General features: G+C 53.7%; 1 protein-coding gene across 11 annotated transcripts in view; it reads left to right on the top strand.

Annotated features, from left to right (window-relative positions):
- Positions 1–21,014, top strand: part of KCNAB2 (potassium voltage-gated channel subfamily A regulatory beta subunit 2) — a 113,552-nt gene that overhangs the window by 63,582 nt on the left and 28,956 nt on the right. For 10 of the 11 annotated variants that reach the window (XM_017856023.1, XM_017856024.1, XM_017856026.1 and 7 more), the window contains 2 exons: positions 16,858–16,901; positions 17,828–17,865. In XM_017856023.1, coding sequence (XP_017711512.1) covers positions 16,858–16,901; positions 17,828–17,865 — 82 coding nt within the window. Of the gene's footprint in view, positions 1–8,903; positions 10,680–16,857; positions 16,902–17,827; positions 17,866–21,014 lie in introns of those variants that run through there. The other variant, XM_017856028.1, reaches the window with a different exon arrangement.

The following is a 21,014-nucleotide window of genomic DNA, read 5'->3' as shown; positions in this document are numbered from 1 at the left end:
GAGGGCAGGAGGAGGGCTGGAGGAGGGGCAGGAGAAAAACAGCAGAGGCCAGAGGGAGATGGCAGATTAACCTGTCTACAAGGCCAAGTGCATCCTGGGAAAGAGGGGTCCCCAAGAGACAGGGTCCATCTTGGGAAAGATCCTGTTTTACTTTCCTGAGACTACTGTAACAAGCTGGATGGTTTACAACAGCAGAAACCTTTTCTTTCCCAGTTCTGGGAACTGGAAATCCAACACCCAGGTGCAGCTGGGCTACACTTCCTCCAAAGGCCCCAGCGAGGGTCCTTTTTGCCTCCCCCAGTTTCTGGTGATGCCAGCAGTCCTGGGCATTCCTCAACTTGTGGCCACATCGCTCCAATCTCTGCTTCTGCCCACCCATGGCCATTTTCCTTTTGTGGGCCTCTGTCTCCAAATCTCTCTCTCCTTATAAGAACACCAGTCATGGCCAGGTGCAGTGGCTCATGCTTGTAATCCTAACACCTTGGGAGGCTGAGGTGAGTGGATAACTTGAGTCCAGGGGTTCAAGACAAGCCGGGGCAATGTGGCAAAACTCCATCTCTACAAAAATTGACCAGGCATGGTGGTGAGTGCCTGTGATCCCAGCTACTCACGAGGCTGAAGTGAGGATCACTGAGCCCAGGAGGCAGAGTCTGCAGTGAGCCAAGATCGCACCACTGGCACTCCAGCCTGGGCGACAGAACAAGACCCTGCCTCAAAAACAAAAAGCAAAAAACAAAAACCCAGTCATTGGATTAAAGGCCGACCCTAATCCAGGACCATCCCAACTTAACTTGTTTACATTTGCAAAGACCTTGTTTCTAAATAAGGTCACACTCACAGGTATCAGGAATTAGGATCTCAACTGTCTTTTGGGGACACATTTCAACCTGCCACAGGCCCCAAGGATTGACTCAACACCTTGAGCCTGCGAGGACATCCCTGAGTGTCCTGGGAGGAACCCAGGCTCCCACCAGCTACCTGTGTGACCTCAGACAAGTCCCCTGGCCTCTCCATGACTCGGTTTCCTTACCCGGAAGGTGGAGACCAGGGTCACTACATCAGAATTGTCCTGAGGACTAAATAAGCTCCAGGTGACATAACTCAAAGCTCCAGGCTTGGATCCTTGTGGGAGAGAAATGCAGGCCCTTCTGGTCCCTGGGAAAAGGACCTTCCCACCCAGCAGTAGCTGTCCAGTCACCTGGACCATCCTGTCTATCCATCTTGGGGTCTCATTCGTGCACCTAGTCGCACTTAGAGATGCAGGTCAGTGCTGCGCAGACAAGGGATGGAGGCATCAGGAAGGGCAGGAGGGAGGGAGGCGAGCAGCCAGTCATTCTGGAAGAGCTGCCGGGCCAGACGCAGGGGCTGGGAGAAAGCCAGCTGGCAGGCCCAGTGCTCTCCGTGAGGGCCTGCCCAGGACCATGGCTGGCAGCTGTGTGGGGCCTGTGTCAGGGCAGGGAGGGCTTCTGCTGGCAGTGGGCACCACGTTGGAGACTTGGTGGTCATGGTCACCCCAGGCCTGGAAACAGCATCCGTCTGCAGCCCCAGCCTCTCCAGCCCCAGCTTCCCTAAAGGGACAGAACAACCCTTCCCTCCCCTACAGGGCTGCTGAAGGAGAGGTGGGAGGAAAGGCAGAGAACCAAACTCCTGCACCAAGTGGTTGCCTTGTCACCGATCGTTGATGTGCTAGGTGTTTCTGGAGCTGACCTGGCAACAGGAATCATGGGCCATACCTGTTTTTCCTGTTTTTTGCTGTTTTTTGTTTTGAGACAGGGACTTGCTGTGTCGCCCAGGCTGGAGTGCAGTGGTGCAATCATAGCTCACTGCAGCCTCAACCTCCCGGGCTCCAGTAATCCTCCAGCCTCAGCCTCCCTAGTAGCTGGGACCACAGGCACGCACCACCACACCCAGCTAATTTTTGTATTTTTTGTAGAGATGAGTCTCACTAGGTTCCCCAGGCTAACCGGGAACACCTTGGCTCAAGCAGTCTACCCGCCTTGCCCTCCCAAAGTGCTGAGATTATAGGTGTGAGCCACTGTGCCCAGCTATACCTGTTACAGTGCAGATCCCCAGGCCCCTTCCTGGAGGTTTGGGACATCTGTCCCTAGAGGCTCTTCAGTGGTCATTGTTGCTGGTCTTGTTACATCTCAAAGGGTGCTTCGGAGGATGGAAGGAGGAAGGGAAGGAGAGGTGCTCGCTTGGGGCCAGACAGTTGCATGAGAAACAGCAGCAACTCCGAGCAGAGCCAGCCGACTCAGCCGCGGGCTGCGTTCTCGTTTCTGGGCTCCTAGAGTTGGAAGTGAGTGTGGGGCCATGAGGTCCTGGTGAGCAAGAGGAAGGCGGAGGAACTGGCTTGAAGATCATGTAAAGCTGGTTTCTGGGAAACACACACATGGCCTGCAGGAGGCCTTGTCCTAGTGTCACCTGCAGCTTCAAGGTGTGACCCCAGCACACTCCACTCAGCGCAACCACAGAATGGGCCCCGCCAGGGGGATGTGCACTTTGGGCAAGGCTCGCATGTCCTGTCGGCAGTCCTGTGGCCTCCTCCTTCCCTCGGCCTCTCACTGTCCCTCCGTGTCAAGTCCCCCACCATCTGATGCGCCCTTTGACAAGGCCAGTGGGTCACCCTACTCCAGACACAGAACCTGCTGCTGCCTCACAGGCTCCTGCCATCTGCCCTCCTGGCCCCTGCTCTCAGGAGAAGGACACTCCTGGAATTCCACATGGAGCCCACCTTCTCCGTGGAGCCCTACCATACTCCCTGGCACCACCGACCCACTCTCCTACTGGCCGACTTGGCCTTGAACACAGTGGCTCAGGCCTTTCCCAGGGACCCTTGCTTCATGCCCCAGCTGAAGGAAGCCATACTCACAGCACTTAGCCCCTATGGGGTCTTCAGCTCTTACTCAACTGGTAGACTTCTCCTCTAGGAAGGCCACCGGCCCTGCCTCCTTTTGTTCTTAGAAACTGCTCCTTTGGGGCAACCCCTTAACTGTTCAGCATCCTCTGCCCTTCCTTGGGCAAGAAGCCACCTTTGGATGTAAATCACACTCCGTTTAGCATGGACAAGGTGGTCTCTGCAGGATATAGAACCTCAGCCTCACTCTCGGAGGAGATGCTGGAGGCTGTGCTTTTAAAAGCCATATCAGATCAGGCAGGATGGCTCACGCCTGTAATCTCAGCACTCTGGGAGGCCGAGGCAGGTGGATCACAAGGTCGAGAGATCAAGACCATCCTGGCCAACATGGTGAAACCCCATCTCTACTAAAAATACAAAAATTAACTGGACATGTGGCATGTGCCTGTAATCTCAGCTACTTGGAAGGCTGAAGCAGGAGAATTGCTTGAACCCAGGAAGTGGAGGTTGCAGTGAGCCCAGGTCGCGCCACTGCACTCCAGCCTGGTGACAGAGTGAGACTCCACCTCAAAAAAAAAACTGCTGCATCTAAAACCTTCTCAAGGACGTGAGCCCTCCACAGGCCTCGTTCTGTGCATAGGAGCATGTCTGCCCCCTTCCACCGCAAACCTGTTGCCATTGTGGGGGAGGAGCTGGCCGGCGCCAGCTTTGTGGGGGAGGAGCTGGCCGGCCCCAGCTTTCGGCCTCTCCAGGCCCTAGGGGGACGAGTGGACCCCAGGCACTGAGCCAGAAGCCTCCGCTGCAGGGATGCTGTCTGTGGTGCACTCCAGGGACACAGAGCAGAGCTTTTAATTGGGGGTGGTTGCCCTCCGATGAATCACAGCAAGAGCTAGCTGCTTCATCTTATCAACAGCAGGTACCGGAGAGACAGAAGAAGAATCAGAACTCAGTTGCAGGTTGAAGTCAACCAGCCACGCTCCATGCCTCTGACCGAAGCCTACCAGCACGGGGCCGGGCAGTGGCTCACGCCTGTAATCCCAGCACTTTGGGAGGCCCCTCAGGACACTAAAGACAACCTCACCAGAGAGAAGGTTCTCCCTCTGATGCACAGAACCCCAGGGTGCTAGCCTCGTCCTCAGCTTGGCTTTCTGGGGCCTGTGCTTTGGAAGGAAGATTGTGGAAGGTCTGGATTTCCCACTTGGACAAGAAGGATTCTGCATTAGTCAGGGTTCTTTAAAGGGACAGGACTAATAGGATAGATGAGTATATGAAGGGGAGTTTATTAGGAGAGTTGACTCACACAGTCACAAGGTGAAACCCCACAATAGGCCGTCTGCAAGCTGAGGAGCCATGAAGCCAGTCCAAGTCCCAAAACATCAAAAGTAGCGAGGCCGACAGTGCAGCCTTCAGTCTGTGGCTGAAGGCCTGAGAGCCACTGGCAAATCACTAGTGTAAGATCAAGAGTCCAAAAGCTGAAGAACTTGGAGTCTGGTGTTCAAGGGCAGGAAACATCCAGCACGGGAGAAGACTCAGCCAGTCTAGTCCTTCGACGTTCCTCAGCCTACTTTATTCTAGCTGCACCGGCGGCTGATTTGGTGGTGCCCACTGAGATTGAGAGTGGGTCTGCTTCTCCCAGTCCACCCTCACAGACACACCCGGGAATAGTACTTTGCATCCTTCAATCCAATCAAGTTGACACTCAGTATTAACCATCGTAGATCCCATCTCTTGCTCCGTTCTCAGAGTCCTGGGTTTGGGACAGCAGGCGCATGCTGCACACAGCGGGACCTAAGGAAAGGCATTCTGTGGGGATGTGAAGAGACCAACATACTTGGGGCCACACAGGTGATGCACCTGGAGCCACAGCAGGTGTCCCTCCACCCAGCCACGCCAGCTGTCCCCAGTGCAACATGCCAAACACTGCGCACAGCCTCCTGCCATCTGAAACTAGCCGCAGCATGTCAAGCCCACCTGTTTATGACGTGAACTCACAGGTAGATACAATTTCCATGCTGAGGCGCCTTCTCAGTCCCTTTGCCTTCACTGGGGTTTGTGGGGGGCCCTGGAGATTGAGCCTGACAAAGCCCACTCCAGAAGCAGTTGATGTTGGGGGCTGGGGCCTGGCAGCCGGTCCCCGGGAGCTAGTCCTCAGGACCACCCCAGCAGGTGCTCAGGTGTGTACAAGTCCTCATTGAGATGCAGAAAGCACCTCCTCTGACCCCTGTGCCCCATTCCCGGAGGATCCTCTTTAGAACCCTGACACTCACTCCCACTATACCAGTGCTGTGGGACGATGGGATGAGTATCTGAACTCAGAGCTCCCTGGGGAACCAGGACACATGTGCTGTGCCCACAGGGAGCTGCCACTCAGAGAAGGTGGGCAGGAGCCTGGTGGGTTCCAGAGGCTGGCCAGATGCTAGAATTTTCCACCTGTCCAAAATGGGTTGAGCCGGGCACGGTGGCTCACATCTGTAATCCCAGCACTTTGGGAGGCTGAGGTGGGCAGATTGCTTGAGCCCAGGAGTTTGAGACCAGCCTGGGCAACATGACAAAACCCTAACTCTACAAAAAATTTTTAAAATTAGCCGGGCGTGGTGGTGCACACTTGTGATCCCAGCTACTCATGAGGCTGAGGTGGGAGGATCACCTGAGCCTGAGAGGTCAAGGCTGCAGTGAGCCATGATCGTGAAACTGCACTCCAGTCTGGGCAACAGGAGTAAGGCCCTGTCTCAACACAACACAGAAAAGAAACAGACACACACAAAAATCCAAACAGTGTTGAGACTTGCAGTATTCTTAGAAAGTTGCAAGGATTAGACAGGAGTGGAAAGCTAAAAGCTTACAACCTTGACCTGAGCTTTGCGCATTTCAGTGTCCTCGCAAAGGGCCTCTCCTTGCAGATGCATCCGAGTTGGGACGAGGAGGAGATCCAGACATGTGCCGATTGACTTCTTTTCTCTTTTTTTTTTTTTTTTCGAGATGGAGTTTCGCTCTTGTTGCCCAGGCTAGAGTGCAGTGGCTCGATCTCGGCTCACTGTAAGCTCCGCCTCCTGGGTTCAAGCAATTCTCCTGCCCCAGCCTCCTGAGTAGGATTACAGGCATGTGCCACCACGCCCAGCTAATTTTTTTATTTTTAGTAGAGACAGGTTTTCGCCATGTTGGCCAAGTTAGTCTTGGAACTCCTGACCTCAGTTGATCCGCCCACCTCTGCCTCCCAAAGTGCTGGGATTACAGGTGTGAGCCATCGCGCCCAGTCCCTTGGTTAAATATTTTAAAGAAAAACTGGAAGATTTTCCCTGATTATAAGAGAAATATGCATCCCATAATAGAAAATTTGGGAAGTATAGAGAAGTCTGAAGAAGATAGGAACCCCCCACCACTCCCTCCTGGAGACTGTTTAGTGTATCTCCTTCCTGGGTGGGAGAGGTTTTCAACACCAAGGGCTGCTTGCTGGGACTGGTGGTTTTGTCTGGAAGGGCCCCCTCTCCATCTCCTGCTTTCTGTCCCCACACATGAATGTTCCAGACTTCCCTTGTCTGGACGATGTCATCAGAAATACACCATCCCAGATTCTGGTTGATACAGAGCAGGCTTCCTCAACCTTGGCAGCACTGACACTTGGGCTGGACAGTTCTCTGTCAGGGGGCAGCATCCGTGGCCTCTGCCTACTGCCAGTAGCACCCCCTGCCCAGTTGGAACAACCAAAAATGCCTCCCAACGCTACCCATTGTTCCCTGGGGAACAAAACCCCACCCGGGTGACACCCACTGATACAGGGTAATCATCCATGCCACCAATTTTCACAGGTTATAACATAATATAATGTGCATAATGCACAAATTATATTGAAATATTTTTAAAATTACCCCCCACCCCACCTTATTACCAAAAGGATTATAGGTGACATTGTTAAATTAATCTGCTACCATGAAATTTTTTAAATAAATAATAGGAAATATGGGGAAAATGGAAAATAAGGATAGGCTAGTAAATTAAATCGGTGGTAAAAATAAAATACCAAATTCACCCACTAGATGACCAGGCAGTGACTGGCGAGGGCTGTGTGTTTTATACAGACTTTCCACAAAGAAGAAAGCCACTGTTTGCTTAGAATTCCAGTGTCAGCCAGGCGTGGTGGCTCATGCCTGTAATCCCAGCATTTTAGAAGCCCGAGGCGGGTGGATCACCTGAGGTTGGGAGTTCGAGACCAGCCTGACCAACTTGGAGAAGCACTGTTTCTACTAAAAATGCAAAAAGTCGGGTGTGGTGGTACATGCCTGTAATCTCAGCTACTCGGGAGGGTGAGGTAGGAGAATCACTTGCACCTGGGAGGTGGAGGTTGTGGTGAGCCAAGATTATGCCATTGCTCTCCAGCCTGGGCAACAAGAGCGAAACTCCATCTCAAAAAAAAAAAAAAAAAAAGAGTCCAGTGTCCCTAAAATTTCTACCTTGGGTTCTCAAAAAAGAACACAGTGTGAGCTAGGAAACGCCATTCCCCCAGTAAGTGGACATTTGTCAAGCAGCTGTTTGTGTCCCTTAGTATCATATCATAAGGAACGTAAGTTAGTCTTTCCTGGGTCCATTGATCCAATATTTATTGAAGGCTTTTGAGCATGTGACATGGTGCTGGACACGTCTCACTAGGCCAGCGCATGCACTGTCCGAGCTGATGTCAAAAGCAACTCCAGGTTCAAAGGCGGAGAAACAGGAAGGGCACTTCCACAGGGAACAGCAGGAACAGAGGCCCAGACGGTTTTCAGGCAGGTGACTTTTTGCAGGGGGAGGGGAACAGCTTTATTGAAATATAATTCACATGCCATACAATTCATTTAATGCAATTGTATGGGATTCATTACAATTGTATGGAATTAATAGCAGTATGGAAAACTGCAATTCAGCAGTTTTCATGTATTCAGAGCTATGCAAACATTGCCACAATTTTAGGATATTTTCATCAACCCCAAAAAGAAGACCATACCCTTCAACTCTCACTCCCCATTCCCACCCCCTGCAACCACTCTGTCTCTATGGATTCGCCTATTTGGATATTTCTTTTTTTTTCTTTTTTTTCTTTTTTTTCTTTTTGAGACAGAGTCTCACTGTGTCTCCCAGGCTGGAGTGCAGTGGTGCCATCTCGGCTCACTGCAAGCTCCACCTCCCGGGTTCACACCATTCTCCTGCCTCAGCCTCCTGAGTAGCTGGGACTACAGGCACCCGCCATGACGCCCGGCTAATTTTTTTGTATTTTTAGTAGAGACGGGGTTTGACTGTGTTAGCCAGGATCTCCTGACCTCCTGATCCGCCCGCCTCAGCCTCCCAAAGTGCTGGGATTACAGGCATAAGCCACTATGCCTGACTTTTTTTTTTTTTTTTTTTTTGAGACAGAGTCTCACTCTGTCGCTCAGGCTGGAGTGCAGTGGTGCAATCTTGGCTCACTGCAACCTCCGCCTCCTGGGTTCAAGTGATTCTTCTGCCTCAGCCTCCCAAGTAGCTGGAATTACAGGCGCCTGCCACCACGCCCAGCTAATTTTTTTTCTTTTTTTATTTTTAGTAGAGGCGGGGTTTCACCATGTTGGCCAGGCTGGTCTGAAACTCCTGACCTCATGATCCACCCACGTCAGCCTCCCAAAGTTCTGGGATTACAGGCTTAAGCCACTGTGGATATTTCATATGAATGGAATAATATGCGTTCTTTCATGAGTGTCTTTAACTTAGCATCATGTTTTCAAGGTTCGTCCATGCCTGTGTCAGTACTTCTTTTTTTTTTTTTGAGACAGAGTCTTGCCCTGTCACCCAGGCTGGAGTGCAGTTGCGTGATCTCCGGTTTTGGGCTATTGTGAATAAGGCTGCTGTGGACATTTGTGTTGAAGTTTTTGTGTGGGCGTATGTTTTCAGTTCTTTGAGGACACAGCTAGCAAGGGAATTGCTTGGCTCTTTGAACAAATCAATATGATCCTTTTTATAAATAGAGAAGGAGGCTGTTGAAAAATTCTGTAAGATAGTCTGAGCAAATTCCATCTTGGCCCTGGCTTTGCACATTTAGGGGAAGTAGGGATGCTAAGAGCTGCTGCTGCTCACACCCTATAAAGAGCCTCCAAGTAGGGACAAGGGTAGGGGGCAAAACACTTAACCTGAGCCGTAGGTAGGGGCCAAAGGTGGAATGGTGGCCGTCTGTGCCTCTTCAGCAGCCCATGAGCTCCCGGGAGGCCAGGGCTGTGGCCTTTGAGTCCTGGAGTCCAGCCTCAAGAAGGGGTGGGCTGTGCACAGGGTTGCCTATCCCCCATCACCCCACCACCTTCCAGTGCCCTTAGTACCTCCTGGCAGGACAAGAGGGGGCCCAGAAGGCAGCTCTGCCCAGGACCCACCTGCAGGGTGTGAAGGGGACACTTGGGGTCAGGGCAGAGCCAGCCCCTCCGAATGCTGAAGAGGATGAAGTAAAGTAGGGCAGGGGCTTGCTTCATTCAAGCATTCACTCACTGATTGCAGGGTATTTATTGAGCATCTGCTGTAACCTAAGTTTTACTGGGAGTGTTGGAACCTCTCTGTCCCTTTGACCCCCGCGTTTCCTTCCTTGGGCCATCTGTGTCGTTATCATCAAGACACAGTGGCTTCTTCACATTTCTGGTGATGTTGCTTCTCCTTGTGCCAATCCCCCAGTGGATACCCCACTCTCCGGAGTGAGAACCCCAAGGAGGTGCCGCTGGGCATGCACCAGGGGGGCTGTGACCGGAGTGGGCATTGCCTTGCTTGGAGCTGGCTGCCTACAAGCTCAGCCATCCAGCCTGCGGCGTCCACCCTGGCTGCAGTGCCTACCCAGGGCTCAGGCCAGTCCTGGTCCAGCAGCTGTCAGCCCAGAGCAGCCAGCAATGGCCCCAGGGGACCAGCCAAGGCAGGCGGCTCATGCATCCTGCTTCATTAATAATGAATGGCCAGACATTGCCCGCACCTCTCCCTGGTCGCCTCATTGACTTGGTGGGAGCCTCAGCCGCCCACGGCGCGCAGAGCCAGGAGCTGGATCCCAGGCCCCCTCGGAGAGACTCAAGAAGCACCAAGAAGCAGCTGCTCCCCAAGACCCCCTGAGCCGCTGCCCAGGAGAGCAGTCACAGCAGCCCTGCGCAGCCCCCCAGGCCATCACCTCCGGCTCCAAGAGTGGCACCAGAGAGAGCCCTCCCTTCTCCGGTCCACAGAAGGCAGCTGCGCTCGTCACCCATCACTCATCATCAGGAGTAACTCACAGCCCAGCCCTGCCCAACACTTTTGGAGACTACTGGGCTGAGGACTTGGGCAGCCAGAGCTGGACAAGGGTGGGGACAGAGGAAGGACCTGCAGAGACAGGAGAGATGTGAGGGGAGGAGAAAACACACCCCCATCCCCGCCAACCTCCAGCCGTGCTTCGAGCAGGTCTTCTGTAGCTCGGGTCTGGAAATGTGACTCCTTGCCTCGGAGCTGTGCAGCCTTCGTCCCCACCGTTGCCTTCGGAAATCCTTGGCTTCCTTGGCTTCTGGATAAAGTCTCGTCCTGGTCAGGGGAGAAGAGTTTCTAGGGGACAGATGGCTCCTGAGCCCAAGGGAACAGGGGACGCAGCCAGGATCTGAGCACCCAGCCTCAGCATGCAGGTGTCCTTTGTGTGCTCGGAGCACAGCCTCAAGGGCCGGGGCCCTGAGGATCGGCTGGGCCGACCAGCGGCCAGCAGCCCCAGCCTGGGCACCCGAGGCCGCTTCCGCGCCGTGGCCATGGTGGCCCGGAGCCTGGGACAGCTGTCGGTGCAGAGTCTCCCATGTGCCGGTGACACCAGCATGAAGCAACACGGGATGAAATATAGGTACGGGGTCGCACAGCTTTGCAGGGTGGGGGCTGACCTTCCGGCCTCCCCAACTCCCCACCTCCTTACTTTCGAGAGCGCATAAAATCTGCAAATCCCCGTTTGTCACACTTGGGCAGTTTGTCCTGAGGGCTGGGAGGGGCTGTGCTTAGTGCTTGGTGGATGCTGAGAAACAGCGTTGAGAATCTGGTCAGTGCGAAGTTTCTTTCTTCCCGTTTCAGGGGGAGACGGTGAGGGTGCTGTCTTCCTTCCTTCTGCCTCTGTTTTCTTTCTGAGGGTCGTTTACAATAGCCAAGCCACCAATGCTGCCTTTTCCTGGGGAACCCTGAGGCATGGGCCACAGGGCCCCCCAACATCTTCCTGCCCTCCCCTGGGCACACAGGCTCCACAAGATGCCCTGGGGGTCATCCGATATCTTTCCAGCCAGGCCACCGTGACAAACATCCGTTTGATAGTGAGGGGCTGTGGGGTGAACCCTGTGATGGAACGAATCTTCCTTCCTCCACCTGAGCCAGGCCCGGGGCCCAATTCCTCTAGCAGGCGGGACTCTTGCTCCAGCAGGCACAGTCAGCCAGGCCACATCTGGAGTTTCCCAATGGTCCGCCCAGGCACCTTGCTTCCCTCCACCTGGGCTCAGCCCCCATCTGGCTCCAGGTGCTGTGACTTGTATGTGGGGAGGATGCTAAAGCACTCATGTCAGGAGCAGGGCCTCCCTCCCCTTCCCTGCCGGGGCCTTTCTCAAAGGATGGCAGAATGTGCCCAGGATGGAAAAGGAGGGTCCCAGCTTTGTACAAAGGGTCCTGGGAGCAGGGCTGTAGAGGGGGGACGGCCTTCCTCACTCCCTATGTAAGTCTCTGAGTCCAGAGCGTTGATTGCGTCCAGAACCATCCTCCAGGGATAAAGGAAGTCTCCACAACACGTGGTCTGCAGAAGCTGGAAAAGCTAAGTTAGGTCTCTGGTTCCCAGGTTTCTTAGGAAAGTTTTTCCAAAACAGGAACCGAACTGGGGACAACTCTGCTTTTCAGTGACCTGAAACAGGAGTGCAGGCCACCAGCGTCAGAAAGAGCCACAGACTGTTCCCATTGCATTTGGGAATCTTCTGGGTTTATAGCTGGTATAAACCCTGAAAAGCATTGTGAGTCCATCCTGATGCCTGAGCTGTGTGGCTTAAACCTCTGCAAAACCAATGCCTGAGAGTTGGGCCTCGTGTGAAAACTGCGTCATCTAAGCCAACCCATTCTGGAGGTGAATTCTGGGATGACTCTGGGGTCCTGTATCCACATTCGTGTCTCTTCCTTCCCTGTGTCCCAGGAGGGTGGGATATGCTTTAATGAACCTCTGGGCTGAAAGTGTCTAATCCTCTAAGCTTAATGACAGTCCAGAATGGAATTCTCTGTTTAAAAGCTCTGGAGTTTACATCTTTTGTTAAGTAGGGATCAAAAGCTAGAATTAGGGCCAGGTGAGGTGGCTCACGCCTGTGATCCCAGCACTTTGGGAGACTGAGGAGGGTGGGTCACTTGAGGTCAGGAGATCAAGACCAGCCTGGCCAACATAGTGAAACCCTGTCTCTACCAAAAAATACAAAAATTAGCTGGGCATGGTGGTGCGCACCTGTAATCCCACCTTGGGATTCTGAGGTGGGAGAATTACTGGAACTTGGGAGGCAGAGGTTGCAGTGAGCCAAGATCACGCCACAGCACTCCAGCCTGGGTGACAGAATGAGAGCCTGTCTCAAAAAAATAAATAAATAAAGCTAGGAGTGAACCAAACATGTATACGTATATTTTTTGGTTTAGATACCTATTGCCTTCTGTGACTTTTATGTCAGTCTTAGGATCTCAAAGGACTTAAAAGCGGGACTATTTCTAAACATAAGGCACTACGTAATTGGAAAGTGTGGCTGTTAACACTGTTTCCCTCCTAAAACTCACTGAGGAGTGGCTCTCCAAGAGGGTGAGTCCTCACCATGCCCATGTGTGTGCTTATGTGTGCATGCACACACATGCGTACTGGAGGCAGAGAGGGCAAGACAGGGCAGTGAAAGGGGGTGTTCATCAAGCTGGCAGTCTGCGGACCAGAGTTCAAATCCCAGCCCTAGCACTGTCTGACTGAGAGCGGGTTTGCAGTCTGCGGACCAGAGTTCAAATCCCAGCCCTAGCACTCTCTGACTGAGGGACCCCATCTCTCCAATGGAGTTGCAAACAGAGCCTTATACCTGGCCAGACCTGGGAGCTTTCCTTGCTGTTGTCACGGCGGGAGGTAGGTTCATAGCCCTGTAGGATGAGGTGCAGTTTCACAGGGGCTGAGATGGGCCTGGCAATCCAAAGCCTGTGCCATTGTGCACCCCCGCCCCGGGCCTCTCCCATCCTGCTCATGCGGTACCTGCTTAATGCATTGCTGCACAGGGACTGTCCCAGGGCCACAGCCAGGGTGCAAGCGAGGGGCAGCAGGGACTGAGGGGGAGCCTGATCCCAGCCTCCCTGTGACTCTCACCTCCTCCCTGGGAAGCTGGCCCTTCCCAGTGGTGTGCGCCAGGCACAGCTGTCCAGTGATGCGCACAGTCCACAGGTATTAGGAAACTTAAAGGTGCATGGCCAGTACCAGGCACCACATTCTTGCCCAAGGGCCTAAGGCATACTCAGTGTGGGATGGCAGGAGGCCAAGCCTGATAAGTAAGGGAGGGGCCAGCACCTGGTCCCGAGAGTCTGACCCCAGGGCCTGGGCTTCTTAGCCCTGAATTACTCCCCAACATCGTCCCAAACAAGCACTCCCTGGGACCCTGCCACTGCCAGCTCCAATTAGAAGGCAAAGACTGGAAGCCCAGCCTGTCCTTAGGGAGCCTGGAATCTGGGAGCAGGGCAGGTGTGCAAACAGATCATCACTGCACAGAGCAGACAGGCGAGCAGGGCACTAACAGGAGCCGTCCCATCTGCCTTCCTCTGGGACCAGCTAACCAAGGCCACGGTGCTCGCCCTTCACCGGATCACAGTTTTGTCCTCTGCCCAGGTGGCTCCAATGAAAGGCCCCAAACTCCTCTTTGTAAAATGACCTGTCATTTCCCGGAGCCTTCCAGCTCTGGCCCTTCCCAAGTCTGAAGTGCAGTTTTTAGGGTGTGCAGCATCCAGGGGCTCCACGATGGGCATGGGCGCTCCCCTCCAGCAGAGGTTATGCCTGTGAGTCCTCGCTGGGCGTTTTCCAGACCCCAGGAGAGACATGAGGCAAGTTAATGAAGACCAACAGTATTTGGGTTTCGAGGTGTTGACCGCCTGCTTCATTAGGATGTCAAGTTGTAATGAGGAGGAAGGAATCGGTAGGAAATGGTTTCTGTGTCTGGGAAGTTTCAAGTGCAGCAGCCCTGCCCAGACCCGGCTGAGACGTGTGCTCCCCACCCCCACGCAGCAGCTATGCTTACACAGCGTTCAGCCTGGAGGTGCCCTGTCCCTTTGCATCCCTTCTCCCGAGGCCTGGCAGCGGATGGCAGAACCAATACCATCATTTTCACAGGGAAACAAGTTGAGCAGAGTAATTGTGGCATCACGTGGTGCCCTAGTTTTGTTAAATTAGTCCTGTGGGTGGTGAGTGGAAGAGCGGCTGAACCCGGAGCCCACTCGGGGAAGCGGGCCCATTTCCCACCAGTCAGACCAGGAACAGATATGGAATCAGGGGCAGGGGCAACTTTTGTCAGCCCTCCCCAAACTGGCGACCAAGGGGCGCCTCTTCTCTTCGCCCCAACCTGGCCTTTAGCAGAGCCTCTTCAAGCAACTGCTCCCCACAGTCACTCATGGACGTGGTTTTGCAGAGGTGGGGGCCTGGCCTCCCTTCTCCATGCCCAAATGTGTCTAGACCAGTGGGGTCCAGGGCTCTGTGAACACCCAGATGTTGCAAGCAAGGTTCTGAGGGCATATGTATCTGATCGTATTTCCAGGCTTTATCTGTTTTTGCAAAGGGGTTATGACCCCAAAGCAGCCGAGATGCACTGGTCAGAACCTCCAGCCCTTTGCTTCATTATTGGATTCCTACTAAGCAACTTTATAATTTCCTACCACAGTTACTTTCTAGCCAGCATGGGGGAAGTTAACCTAAACTTCTAAACTGACCAGGCTCGTGCAGAATGTATTAGTGATACAGTCGGGCTGTTCTCTCTGGCAGTCACAGACATGAGTTATTCTGGGTTGGAACATGCCAGCAATGCAGAGGGTACTATCAGATTATTTCTTTGATGTATAAGGAAGAAAAAGGAAACTTCAGTTCCTTTTTAACATGGTAATAGTTAAAGCTTATTTGATTTGTCTGTTGTTTTTGAATAAGAAAAGGTCACCCTCCTGCTGTCTTTGGGAAATGAGACACGTGAGTCAGTGTCCTGTGGCCTTCTGTCCTCACGGATCTCCTTCTGTCCTCATGGAAGCCACCATGAGAAAGGCAGCCTTGTGAGCCCATTCTACAGATGAGAACACTGAGGCATCAGGCCACTCCATAAAATGCCCAGAGTCCTCCAGCCAGGAAAGGTGAACCAGGATTTGGGCTCTGGCTTCAGTCTCTGCCCATAGCCGCCGCCCGGTCCTCCCCTTTCCTGAAAGAAAACTCGCCTGTTCTTATGTTCTCCTTTAGGGAAAATCCCAGCTCTGCCTACAGGAGCAATAGCTGGCAGCTGGACTGGCTTTAATGGGAAATTAAAAAATAAACCTAGGCAATTTTAAAGTACCTTCAATTTGGTGACACGTTCAGCTGTTTTCAAGCTGCTTAGTAGTAGTATATCCACTCGTGATATAGGAGTCCAGGAGTCTTATAACCAGGGAAACTGAGGCTGGGAGGGACAGAGTGGGCTCATGTCAGAAGTCAGGGGGTCAGAATGAGGCTCGAGCCCCATGCCGCCTTCCCAGGGGCCAGGCTTGGACAGGAAGAGGATTAACTGAGGACTTCGCATCCTCCGAAGTTAGAAGGGTCGTGGCCCCAGGGAAATGCAGGGCCCTTGGGCCAGGAGGCTGGGCCTCACCCGCTGGTAACTCATGGCTCTCACTCCCCACCTCCTAGAAGCAGCTGCCCCTTGACCAGATGCTGGCAGCTGGATCCCACAAGGGAAGTGGAATCTGACCCCAGATGAGTCCAGGCCTGGCTGCAGCTGTGAGACCCACCCGGCCACTTGCCAACTTCATCATCTGGGCAGATCAGGACCTGCTAAACAGGCTGGGGGTGGGATGCACGCCACCATGGTGGGGAACGTAAGCTGGGAGCCAACTGCCTGGGTGGGATCCCAGCTCCTCCACCTGCTGGGCAGGTCTCATCCCGTGGGAATCGATGTCACAACAAGCAAGGCACCTGCCACATACGGCTCCCGGGAGGATCTGGGGACGGGATGCCTGGGGACCGCCTGGCCTGCTGCAATCCCGTGGGCTCCCGGTGGACTGGTGGCCAGACAGACCAGCATGGAACGGTCCTCAGCAGAGGGGCCTGCCCAACCCTCCCTTTCACCTCCTAAGGAGGATGGTCATGATGGCCCAAGGCCCGTTCCTGTGAACCCTGGGATGCACCGCAGCGGGTGGGCGCCTCAGTGGCCCTGGGAAGGAGCCCGGGCAGCTGTGCCTGGTTAGGAGGCCTGCGCTGCCAGGCTCTGCCGCGGCTGTTGGGCCTAGTTCTGGCTGTAACAAAGGAAGGGCTGGCCTTGCTTAAGAACTGGCAGCCCCATCATGGAGCTCCCCGCACCCTGAGGGACAGATGCACAGGCCATGTGGTCCGGTGCCCAGGACGATCTCCTGCCCTAGTCTCTGGAGACAGGAAGAAGAGACACAAAATCAAAATTGCAGCCTCAGAGAGGAGGGAAGAGGCGGCTCTCTGCAAGGGGCACCACATAGATGGTGCCATGGGACTGAGACCAGCCCGGTGTCACCATGAAACAGCGTCCCTCTGCATTTCCATCTGTCCTCGAGACCACTCTGCAGATCCCCAGTGGGCACCAGCAGGGCCCGTGCCAGCAGCATGGTGTGGGCTGGGGGCAGCTGGCACTTTACCCCTGCGGTGCCTGAGCAGAAGCACCTCTCTGAAGGTCCCCGGTGCCTTTCGGAGCCTCCAAACACACACTGACTGTTGGGGGAGTGGTTCGGGGCTGGCCCTGGCAGGACCTGAGCCTGGCTGGCGGGGTCCTGCACGGGTGCTGAGAACTCACGTGGCGTTTGTTTTTCAGGAACCTGGGCAAGTCTGGCCTGCGGGTCTCCTGCCTGGGACTTGGTGAGTGTGGTGGTCCCCTCCATCCCACCAGGGAAACAGGCTGTGGGGGGGGCCGGACATGGGCTGAACTGGACACCCCTTGGGAGGCAGGGTGGCCCGGCCTTTGGTACTCCCCAGGGAGTAGCTGCACCCAGAGCCCAGGATTCAGGGGGGCTCGGTTGCCATGGCAACAAAGAGGCAGGTGGGAGGGGGCCTGGGATAGAGGAAGAGAGAGACACAACCTCAGCAGAGGAGGTGAGGCGGATACTAGGGGCCCCTCCGTACACGGTCCCCACCCCACACCACAAAATCAGAGGCCCTTCCGGCCCCGGGAGTGCAAGGAAGACACCTTACCTTCCACGGCAGGCTCAGCTTACGAGTCCCTCCTGGAGCACCATTGGATTTGGCCCTTTTTCCTCTCCTGTCAGATGCAAGGCCTGTTTCCAGAACGTGCAGTCCCCATCTCCCCTGTGCATGCAGTACACACACCCCACACACACAGCGCCCACTGCAGTACGCATACCCTGCCCCGAACCACCACCCACTGCCCTGACATCGCCCTCCCCGCTCCGTCCCAGCAGGAGCACGCAGATGCCACTGTCAGACCTGGTGTGTTTTCAGAGAGGCGTCCCTTGTGCCTTTCCTTGCAGCATGTGGAGCTACCTCAGCGCAGCTCTGACAAGCATTTCAAAAGCCCCAGACCTGCTGGGCCCATAGCCAGCAACCCACCCTAGAGACTTTCGTCCCCTCAGTTTAGTGACCCCAAGAGAGCAGGACTTTCTCTGAAGGCCAGGTGTCCACGCACACCAAGGACACCCTGGCCACAGAGCAGCACAGAGGGACTCCTGTGGCTGCCCCCTGGGCCCTGCAGCCTGAGGCCTGAGCACCGACGGGAGAATCTGGCTTGCTGCTGGGTCCCTAACTTGAACCCCTGTGTCTCCTTCCAGGAACATGGGTGACCTTCGGAGGCCAGATCACCGATGAGGTAAGACGGGGCTCTCCCGGCACCCCAGAGCCCAGCATGGGCTCGCTAGAGCACACGGTTAAGTCTGCTGCAGGGACCAGTGAGCACGTGCTCCCGGGAGCCAACGCGGCAGCCTGCCTCCCTCTTTCTGTTTTGCGAAGGCGCTCTGCCCCAGGGGAGAGTAGAGAGGTGAGCCAGGTGGCCGCGGCGAAAGGGAATGCTGAGTCTGGTGCCATCACCCAGCAGTAGACGCCTCGGGCCTCAGCATGTCCCTTAAGCTCCCCAGGACTCAGATTTCCCACACGCTTGACCCCCATTCCACAGTTAACGAGGAGAGTTCAGGGTGCACATGCTTCCCAAATTCTGAAGCCGGATGCAGATTCTAGCTGCCCACATGCCATGGAGACTCCAGTATCTATCTATTGAGGTCATGTGGAATGCAGCCCCTGCAGTGCTTGCTGTAAGCTGAAGAACCCGAGATCTGCATTTCACCCAGCATCCACCATCCGTTTCCCAGCTGCCGTGAACCATGTGGATCGCAGTCAGATGTATTTTGTTGCGGGAAGTCAGGGACCCCGAACGGAGCCCCACCTCTGATGTATTTGCTGGGGCTCATGTCCCCACAATTGGAACAAGAAAGTGAACACTAAGGAAAAGCCAGCTTGTATGCTGCCAGCGCCTCTGGGTCTCTCGGAAGGGCAGGGACAGCACACGCCCAGACATGCTTCTGGACAGTGAGGCAGCATCTCAGAAATGAGAGCGGTGGCATTTGCTCAGACAGCTCTGGGCATCTGCACAAGAAGCAATTTTCGCGTTTGTCCTACTTAGTACTAAAAGGTTGTGTTTAAAAATTGATCAGCGAATTGATGTGAGACCTTGTTAGCTGTGATTGCTCAGATTTCCAAGGGAAAGCTTTGCTTCTATCAAAATTTAAATGCATATAGTTTGTGTTTGGGGTCACTTTTATCTTTTTTTTTTTTTTTTTTGAGACGGAGTCTCGCTCTGTCTCCCAGGCTGGAGTGCAGTGGCCGGATCTCAGCTCACTGCAAGCTCTGCCTCCCGGGTTTACGCCATTCTCCTGCCTCAGCCTCCCGAGTAGCTGGGACTACAGGTGCCTGCCACCACGCCCAGTTAGTTTTTTGTATTTTTTTAGTAGAGACGGGGTTTCACCGTGTTAGCCAGGATGGTCTCGATCTCCTGACCTCATGATTCGCCCGTCTCGTCCTCCCAAAGTGCTGGGATTACAGGCTTGAGCCACTGCGCCCAGCCCACTTTTATCTTTAAGACAGTAGCTGGTCAAGTGCGTTGACTCACACCTGTAATCCCAGCACTTTGGAAGGCTGGGGCGGGCGGATCACCTGAGGTCAGGAGTTCGAGACCAGCCTGGCAAACATGGTGAAACCCCATGTCCACTAAAAATACAAAAATTAGCTGGGCGTGGTGGCAGGTGCCTGTAATCCCAGCTGCTCAAGAGGCTAAGGCAGGCGAACTGCTTGAACCCAGAAGGGAGAGGTTGCAGTGAGCTGAGATCATATCACTACACTCCAGCCTAGGCCACAAAGTAAGACTCTGTCTAAAAAAAAACAAAACAAAAAGACAGTAGCTGGTTATAGGATGATTTTCCCCTTGCTTTGAAGTTGCTGGATAGGCGCTATCTCAGGATCTCAGGGTGAAGTCTGGAGTTATTAAGGCAAAAGGAATTGCCTTACCTTAGCCCACCAGATTGGTTCATATGAGCTCGGGGGCCCATATGGTTCAATCTGAATCAGCCTTGCCTGACTCGGCCTCGTTTCTCTTTCGATGTGGTTTCTAAAGCAGGATGGGAGAATTCTGTAGAAGGGCATAACTTCATTTCCAAACAATATTAGCTGGGTGGCCTGTGATGTCCTTGTGGGAAAGATATAAACAAGCAGACAGACTAGACCCATCCAACGAGATGACGTTTTCACCAGCAAACCAGGCCCCCCTCAGAGCATTAATGAATGGCCCAGTGGCAGCCCCGCTGGCCCAGACCTATGCAGTGTCTCCATCAGGAACACAGTGATGGACACGTGTGAAGATATTGGAGGTCATTTCTAGATGACACCAAGTTGGAAGGACAGAGAATAAAAGAGATGGCAGAGACGGGGTTCTGAATGGTTGTGGCAGGTGAAAATGGCTTAGCAAAGGAGCAAGACAAATTTTTGTATTAATCCTACAGTTAGTGTCAAAAAAGAAATCAATATGTCTAGAACAGGGGGCCCACCTGGCTGTGGTTCAGATGAAGAGGATTTGTGCACTTCAGGTTCTGTGGCTCAGTCCAAGCCAGCAAGGAAGCAAGGACCATCCTGGACTGCTTTTTTTGTTTTCAGTTTTTTATTACATATATGAAACATAAAATTTGCCTTTTTAACCATTTTTAAGTGTACAGTTCAGTGGCATTAAGTACATTCACATACTCTGCCACCCTTACCAATATCTGTTTCCAAAATATTTCATCACCCCAAACAGGAGCTCTGCACCTTTAGACAATAACTTCCCATCCCCTGGTCACCTCTAATCTACTTCCTGTCTATGAACTCTGCAGGCTATTTGTATAAATAAAGTTTTATTGGGACATAGCCACGCCCATCATTTACATGTAGTGGCTGCTTTCACTCCACAAGGGCAGAGCTAAGTAATTGCAACAGAGACTCTGTGGCCCACAGTGCCTGAAGCATTTAGTATGTGTACCTTTACAGAAAAGTCTTGACGTCCCCTGTTGCATGGGCCGCAGCAGCTGTGCCCTGCAGTATCTGCAGGGTTGTTGTGTGAACAGCAGCTCAGCCAGTTCTATGCCATGCCAGGAACCAAATGAAAGCTTGCCCAGGGATGGAACAAACCACCTGGTGAGGCAGGAATGACAGCCACCCTCACATGGCACAGGGCAGAGTCCACAGTTTGTAGGACACCATCACATGCTCAGCCAGTGCTCCCAGGAGCCCATGAAGGGATCAGACCACACTAGGGACCCTAAGATGACATGACGCCTGTCGGAGCCACCACCACGGTGGTTTCAGGTCTCCAGCCCTCCTGTTGTTAGGTGCCCTTTCTGTGGCCTCACACTCCCCATTAGAAGCATGTGTTCAAGACAAGCCAAACAATACAAATTTAATAGAAGTAGTGGCTGAGAACCTTACACTTATTATCTC

This window comes from Rhinopithecus bieti, unplaced genomic scaffold (genome assembly GCF_001698545.2).
Source record: "Rhinopithecus bieti isolate Rb0 unplaced genomic scaffold, ASM169854v2 scaffold_40368, whole genome shotgun sequence".
Lineage (NCBI taxonomy): Eukaryota > Metazoa > Chordata > Mammalia > Primates > Cercopithecidae > Rhinopithecus > Rhinopithecus bieti.
The sequence above is the reverse complement of the archived record's forward strand: the minus strand, read 5'-3'. Positions and strand labels throughout refer to the sequence as shown.